General features: G+C 44.4%; 1 protein-coding gene across 2 annotated transcripts; it reads right to left on the reverse strand.

Moving 5' to 3' along the window:
• Window positions 1-1,207: 1,207 nt before the first annotated feature.
• Window positions 1,208-6,722, reverse strand: LRATD1 (LRAT domain containing 1). Of its 2 annotated transcripts, XR_012902514.1 has the most exons (3): window positions 6,548-6,722; window positions 4,941-6,074; window positions 1,208-2,824 (listed from the first exon to the last, which is right to left on the reverse strand). XR_012902514.1 is itself a non-coding variant. In XM_075923477.1 (2 exons), exon 2 carries the CDS (start codon window positions 6,040-6,042, stop codon window positions 5,179-5,181), a length of 864 nt encoding a protein of 287 aa, XP_075779592.1. In that variant the 5' UTR covers window positions 6,043-6,074; window positions 6,548-6,722; the 3' UTR covers window positions 3,599-5,178. The 2 variants fall into 2 exon arrangements, 1 of the variants encoding a protein (XP_075779592.1); XM_075923477.1 differs by lacking the exon at window positions 1,208-2,824 and having other exon boundaries at window positions 3,599-6,074.
• Between the last annotated feature and the right edge of the window lie 1,021 nt (window positions 6,723-7,743).

The following is a 7,743-nucleotide window of genomic DNA, read 5'->3' on the forward strand; positions in this document are numbered from 1 at the left end:
ACGCTGACAGCTATTTAACTAACAGCAGCAATGAGGCAAACCATTATTCTATTCACAGATTATCACTGAAGCCCCAGTCTGCAATGGGACCCATCCCAGAATAAGACTCCATCTACACAGATCCTGTTTCAGGATCAAAGCTTTATATTTTAGAATATAGACTGCATGTGTTTATTAAATCTCCACATGTGCATCCTGTTAAATTCTTTGGGATAGGCATTTTATTCTCCCACCTGTCTAAAAAGCAGAGTTTGTGCAACATAAATAAAAATATGTATCAGCAGCCAGAGAAAATGATGAACAATTATTAATCTACTTGGGTAGTAATATTCCACACTAATGAATGTGATCTGAATACTGGTTCTAATATCTACAAAGCCTATCCGAGCCCAATATTTTCTCCATAATAGCATTCAGAGGGTTGGGAATGGAAGTCATTTAGCCCTGGTCTACACTAGGGCGTTACTGTATTTTGAAATAACAACCCTTAGGTTGAATTCATAAGCAGAGCTCGTTAACTACCAAGACTATTATTTCAAAGTAAAGGTCCACTTATTTCAAAATCTGTACACATGGTAGCAGTAGTGTAGATGCTCTCGTGTCACTTTTTCGAAATAACTACTCCCCAGAGTAATTTGAACTAATTACTCCCCAGTGCTTCATGGGGCTTTAAGTCCAGGTAGCACATCCACATTAACAGATCCTGCCTTGAACTAATTTTGAGGCTTCCACATTGAGGAGACATGTTATTTTGATTTTGTAAAACTGGGAGTTAAGTCGAATTTAGCTATTTTGAAATAGTTTCCTAGTTAAGAATGCCAGATACTTTCACAAAAAATCCCAAACATAGCAGGAAAAAAATTGAACAAAAAACAAAAAAGGGGGGGGGGGGCAAAATTGTTAAGCAAAAAGAAAAAAAAGGTCACCGTGCCTTTAACTCCCCACGCTACCCGCTCCCCCGCCCCTGCCAGGCGCGGCAGGGAAATAATGTCCCCGCCAGCCTTCCATCCGAGAAAAACAGAAAATACCAGACATTTTACATGTCCAGTATTTTCTGAGGTTTTTTACCAGACAGGAGCCACAAATACCAGGCTGTCCGGGTGAAAACCCGACACCTGGCAACTGTATTCCTAGTGTAGACATGGCCTTACATTCCTGATCTTGCAAGATACTGAGCAACTCCTGTGAGAACCTGAAACTTGCGGAGTTCAATGGGAATTGAAGATGTTTAATACATTACGGGATCAGGTCCATAAACTCCAAAAGATTTCTGCACATGGCTTACCTAAATGTGAAATACACTAAAATTAAACAAGGCAGCACAATTAAGACCTCACATTCCAATACACAATAAAGGCCTTATCTCCTCATTATTTTTTGCCAAACTCTCATTGATTTCTATGGCGATACAGCCCATGAATCAATGAGTCAATATTGTCCTAAATAAATGCTTAAAAAAAAAGAGCAATAATGTAGGTGGGGAACAGAGAACAACTTGGAAATATATGACAGAGACAAAACATGTTTTGTTTTAAGTTCTGTTTGAAGGACTATATTTGCAGGCAATAACTGGCAAATATCCTGGTCATGCCAGTAAAAACCGGTTTACAAACAAAGGCTCTCTGTGCTTAGAGAGATCTTGGATTGGATTTCCTCTATAAAATGTTAACCTGAAAGCAATTAAGATGATCACAGTTTGGAGAGACAAGTACAGTGATTTCTGACCCAAAGATTAAATTGTTCCCAAAATGTGACCATATCAGCTAAAAGCAAAGCTGTAGAAAAACAGGACTTTCCAATTCTCCTAGCACTTGAAAATAACTTACATATGTTAGATTTACTTTATGAACAATAATGTACAGAAATGTATAATTTGCCCAAGAAGTTTGAGGAATGAAATCACCTCCCACAAACATAATTTAATTAAACTTAAAAAACAACAAATGGTCTGGTACCACTTTAAAGGCTAATAAAACATGTAGATGTGTCATGAGCTTTCGTGGGCACAGCCCACTTCTTCAGATGATCAGAGTTTATAAATAATCTAATTAGTCAATGACTTCACTGATGGACTTGGATATTTTAACTCAGGCAGGGCTCTGATCTTGAATGAAAATATAACCAATCATTTTCTTTGCTTGACATTCATCAACACTCCTTCCCTTCTTTCTTTCCCCTAGCTTCCCCACCTGCCATTATAGAAAGTTTTAGCTTCTCATCATTGTGTCAAGACATTGCACAGTATTGGACCTGCCCACATTTCTGTTCTTCATTCTGAACAATTCATCCATCTTTTTGTGCATTAAAGCAGCCTGCCTCAACACTTATCTGTTGTGTTCTCCTATTATCTGCTTCTAGGTTGCTTCCTATCCCAAGAGGTGCCCTTCAGTTCTCAAATGCTTCTTTAAATCTCACTTCTTTTGCAAGAGCCACAAATTGCAAGCAATGCCTAAAACAATAAGACCTTACCCACAGCCCATTGAAGTTAAACTACAACTTTTTGAAGAAAATGAAGTTTTCATTAATTACAATTAGGTTTCCATTAGAATTTTATTTGTAATAATGGTCATGGATGGGCAGAACTAAAGGGGAGGAGGGAGACGGGAAGGGGGAGAACCAAACCAAACCAAACCAAACCAAACCAAATCCTTGAAGAGCTTGATCTAGCAACACTGTTTGTGGAAGCTTTGGCTGTTGAGTTCAATGATAGCAGATCAGATCACAAGTTACCAGTATCCCCTCAGGCTTCCAGTGTATTTTTATATTCAGTCCTTCCAGCAAAGTCCAGAGGCGTAATTATGCTTTCACCTGCACCTGTTTAAATCTGAAGCAAAACAGGAAGTAACCTGAGTAACACAGTATAAACTTTGTCCCTATATCTTCCTGTACAGCCTCAACTTCAGTGTCAGCCCTTAACAAATAGAGAAGCAAAGGAAAATGGGTTTGTTAATATACCATTTAGCAATTCATTTCACAAGATATCAAAATTAAGATTAATGTATGAACATGATGATGGGCTGTGAAGAAATAATACTGAGTTTAAAGCGAATATCTTTTAAAAGTCCATTGATTAACATAATAAACTATGCAGTTCTCATTAGTGGGAAAATGTTGTGATGCTTGTATAAGGATTCTGCTTCAAATTCTGTGTTATTTATAGCAGGGCAGTTTAGGTTCTGGATCTAACTCCAGAAGTCAAAAACTAAAATATGGGGAATCTGCAAACTCATCTTCTTAAATATACCACTCTCCTCCTTCCCATATTTCTTTTCTCCTTCCATTTTCCCCTCACTCAATCCTTGCAGCATATGGAAAAAGAAAAGCAGCTAACTAAACATGTGCCCATCATTCTTTCCCATCATTCGAAAATAGGTATCTGCTATTTTTTAATGGATAAGGCCACAGTTACCAGGCAATAAAAATGATGAACATAAATGTAAAATATTAAGCATTTGTTGCAAGGTGTGTTATTGGAATTTGAAGCCATTCTATTAGTTATTTGACGCAGGTAGAAATTAACTTCCAAAAATTTCTCCCACTGAAGTAAGTTGTTTATATAGTATTGTAGTAATCAATGGTGCTTTGAAGAAAAGGAAAAAAAAAAGACCTTGACATTTTATTGCCTAATAACTTTGCCAAGCACATCAGCAAATAGAAAATGTTACATGACCGTCAGTTATAGGGTTGTCGTGTTCCCCTCTTCTATTTTTAAACAGATGTCTTACATGAAATAAATGTTGACGTCTATCCTTTAGTAGGCATGGAAGGCAACACATTGTTTGTTAAAATGAAGTATTGTTACAAACAAGGTTGCTTATGATGTTGTTTAACACAGAAAGGAGCCAAGATACAGTATATCAGAGAGGGTGGAGTGTATATACAATAATTCTGCCATTTGTTAGATAGGGGAAAACAAAAAAACAAATGCATTGTCTTTCCAGTATTGATACATGCAAAGATAACCTGATCATTACAAATTGTATGCAGCTCAACGTAATTGTAATTAAAAAGGATAATAGCTAAGTTCAGGAATATCCCAGTATAATTAAGAATAATAGTTGATTATATATAATGTTCTGATCTTTTATTGCAAGACTGAGAATAAATTAATGAGTGAACTTGGAATGCAATCTGAAATAAAGCAATGTATTGTTTGCATAACATAAAAGGCATCTTTTTATGCAACTTTGTATTTCTAAATTTAGACTAAGCTAATTTTCTTTAATTGGGTTTTAAGGTAACCTTGGTCACACTGCAATTTTCTGGAACACTCAGACTGCCAAACAATTCTGGGTTTGAATTTTTGCAGTGTATAGGGAGGTGGAAAGTATCCTCACAGTACTGGTACAGTGGCTCTGTGCCATGCAAGGTAAACCTAGGGCAGGAGACCTTTGCAGGATTGCTCTCTGGAAAAGCCAGGATGTAAATTGCTCACCAAAATACTCCCAATCCTTTATTTAATTTTTAATGGTTCTTAATAATTTTCAGAAGAGCAGAACACGAAGGGATTATAAGAACATAGCAGAAAAAGACTAGCAGGAGAACAAAAAAAAAAGAGAACAGATTTTTAAACTTGTGATCATTTTCTGCCAGAGAAAGGTAAAAACACTTACAGTGGATTAATACCTTTATATAGTTTACTGGACTAAAAGAACAGCTCTGGCTACAAGCTGAAACTACAGTATTTAGAACCAAAACAAAAAGAACCCTCCTACCTCTCCCCCTCAGAACTAACAGAAAATTTGAGACAGTTGGTTTGAAAGGCAAATGTTAGCTAAAAACTCTTTAGCTAAATCCACTTCTATGGCCCCTAATGTTTAAAAGGTTTCATGGATTAAAGCCATGAAAATAAATTTAAAAGAATTTCAATTTGAAATTTTATTAGCATGTTGCTAGAATGGCCAACATCGATCGACAAGGGAGAGACTTTGTCCACATACTTTGTAAATCTTTTCCACACGTGTCGCTCTTTCCTTCTCCTCTCTTTCTTTGTTCATTAAATGTTATTAAAAGCCAAACCAAATGGTGTAAGAAGAATGCTGGTTTTCTGGAATGTTGCCATGGATCCCGGTTGAAACTGCGTCCCACCAGAGAGCGCAGTCCCCGGTCTGTCTGTGGCAAGAGAGTCTCGCCAAGCCGGGGAAAGAAGGTGGCACACCGCCCCCTTCCCGCTGTTTGTTACTCTTTCCCTTCCACTATAGCCAGGTCTTTGATCACTCTCAGTTTGCCACTGGCATCGATCCGGCGCTTCTCCCTTATTAGATCCTCCAGGCTGTGGAACCGCACCGTGTGCACCTTATTCTCAGCCATATGGATCTTGAGATAGTATTGCTGCTGGTGCTGGGTGCCGGCAGCAGCCTGCAGCTCCCCCCCGGCTTTGAACTCCCTTTTCCCGAACCGGCACCAGGCGGCGAAGCTCTCCGAGTTAGTCCAGCAGATCTCGTCGCTTTTTAAACCCAGGTGCCCGCAGGCGTTCTGCACCACCAGCTCTGCCACCAGGGGGCGGTAGCGGTACCAGCTATTCACCACCCGGCCCACGTTGCCAGCGCCCGCCTCGTACAAGCTGTCCTGGCGGATCTGGCCCTGGTGCAGGTGGATGATCTGCCCGCTGCCCACATAGACTGCCCAGTGCGGGGGCGGGGGCGGGTGGTCGGATGGCCCCAGGTAGAGCAGCTCCAGCAGGTCTCCCGGCTTGCAGAGGGCAGGCAGGGCCGAGACCGAGAAGACGCGCAGGTCCCCAGCCTGGGGGCCGCTGCTGACTTTGGAGAAGATGCATTCCTGGCCGCGGAAGGCAGAGAACTGGGTCTCGTTCAGCACCAGCTGGTGATGGTGGTGGTGGTGTGTGGGAGTGTCCTGGCTAGGGCTGCTGGAGCCCTTCACGCTGTACTTGTCCGGCTGGCCTCGCTCGTCCAGGTCCTCCTCCTCATCCGAGAAGAAGTAAGCCACCCCGACCCGCAGCTCGTCCTTCTCGATCCCCGAGGGGTCCCCGGTCGGCAGCTCGCTGTAATTCAGGTGGGTGATGCGATCCAGTTGATTTCCCATCAATGACAAGGCGAGGGTAGGAATCGCCGGGTCTGGGGGGAGGGAGGAGAGCAGCAGGCGAGAGGGAAAGGAGGCGGGAAGAAAAGGGAGAAGAGGAAGAAAATAAAATCCAGGCACGTAGAGTTTCAGTGGTTCCCCGGCCCGACCCGCGCGAGGGGGATGAAACTCCCCGTGCCCCGCTGGGGCTGCACCTGCCAGCGCCCGCATGGCTCGTGGTGTGGAGCCGTCCCGGGGACACCCCGCGTGAGGCGGGCGCAGCTCTCCCGGGAGCCATGGGGAGCCAGCAGCACCCCGCCCCGCATGCTAGGGTCCCCGCCGGGAGAGGCAAGGGGGCAAAGTTCTCCCCCGAGCCCCTAGAGCTGGCGGCGCTGGAAGGTCCCCGTTCGCCCACTTGACCCCGGCGCAGCTCGGCAGGGCTGCAGGGAGAGGCGCGGCGGGGCAGTGTCTGCCCCCGGGCCGAGCCGCGACCCTTCCAGCCCCCACCCCAGCCCCTCGCGCTCCGTACCCGGGCTCGCCGCGCTCCAGCCAAGCGCCCAACTCCCTCAAAGTCTCCTCGTCCCCATGGGAGCCGCCGAGCAGCTGAGCAGCCTCATCCCCGGCTTCGGCTCCTCGGACGCGCGCTCCCTTCCCCTGGACAGCCCCGCTCTGCTCTGGGCTGCCCCCCACACCGGCGAGTCTAAGTACCGGTAGCTCCCGAGCCCAACACCCGCCCCGTGCGGAGCTCATTGGCTGCTTCGCTTTGCGCTTGGCACGAGGAGCGAGCCTCCGGGGTGTCAATCACCGGCCCAGGGTGGGTTTCCCTGGGCTCGCCGCTGCTCGCCAGGCTCCCGCCGCCCCTCGCCTGCTCGGCCGGGCTGCGAAGGGACAGAGCATCGGCGCACGACCCAGTGTCCCTACCACTCTCTCGCCCCCGGAGCGTGGCTGTGCAGAACCGGGTCGCGCGCGCACTGTGGCCAGAAGAGACAGGCAAGGTGACAAGTCAGGGATCTGCGGATTGCCAGGGTTCCCCGGTACCGCTCTCTAGGTGTTTCGTTGTCTGGCGGTTGCACAATACGATTATTTAAATAGTAAATAGCATGCACGGTGTGAGGCCAATGCAAACCTACATTATATATCAATAACGTTATTTCATCTGTAACTCAAAAAAGTGTGACCACGAAAGCTGCAGATACTATCTATATGTTTGTTAATCTCTAAAGTGCTACTGGACCGTTGCTATTTTTTTTTTTAAGGATACCGACTCATCTGTAAATAATTAGGAGCTCTACTAAGGAGCTCAGACGTTCACCAGGCTTCACAACACCATGAGATTTGATAATTTTTTCTCTGCTTGGAGGCTTTAAATCAAAACTGGTTGTCTCTCTAGAAGAGATGATGTAGCTCAACCAGATTTGGGTAGGGGTTGTTCAATGCAGGAATTACAGGGTCTCTGTCAGTGGTATTTTGCAGGAAGTAAGGCTACATATCATGTGGAACATTGGACTCAGATTCTCAATGATGTTCAGATGTCAAATGTCCATGGTTTTAATTGGGAGTTGGGTGCCTACATGTCTTTGAGGGTTTGGTCTAATAATCCCTTCTGGCCTTCTTAAACAATCAAAGAAACAAAAAGAATCCCCGCTTATAAATCACCTCTGTGAGATTAATAATAATAGTGATGATGATGACAATAAGTAATTTATTCTCATTTTACAAAGGAGG

This window comes from Pelodiscus sinensis, chromosome 3 (assembly GCF_049634645.1).
Source record: "Pelodiscus sinensis isolate JC-2024 chromosome 3, ASM4963464v1, whole genome shotgun sequence".
Lineage (NCBI taxonomy): Eukaryota > Metazoa > Chordata > Testudines > Trionychidae > Pelodiscus > Pelodiscus sinensis.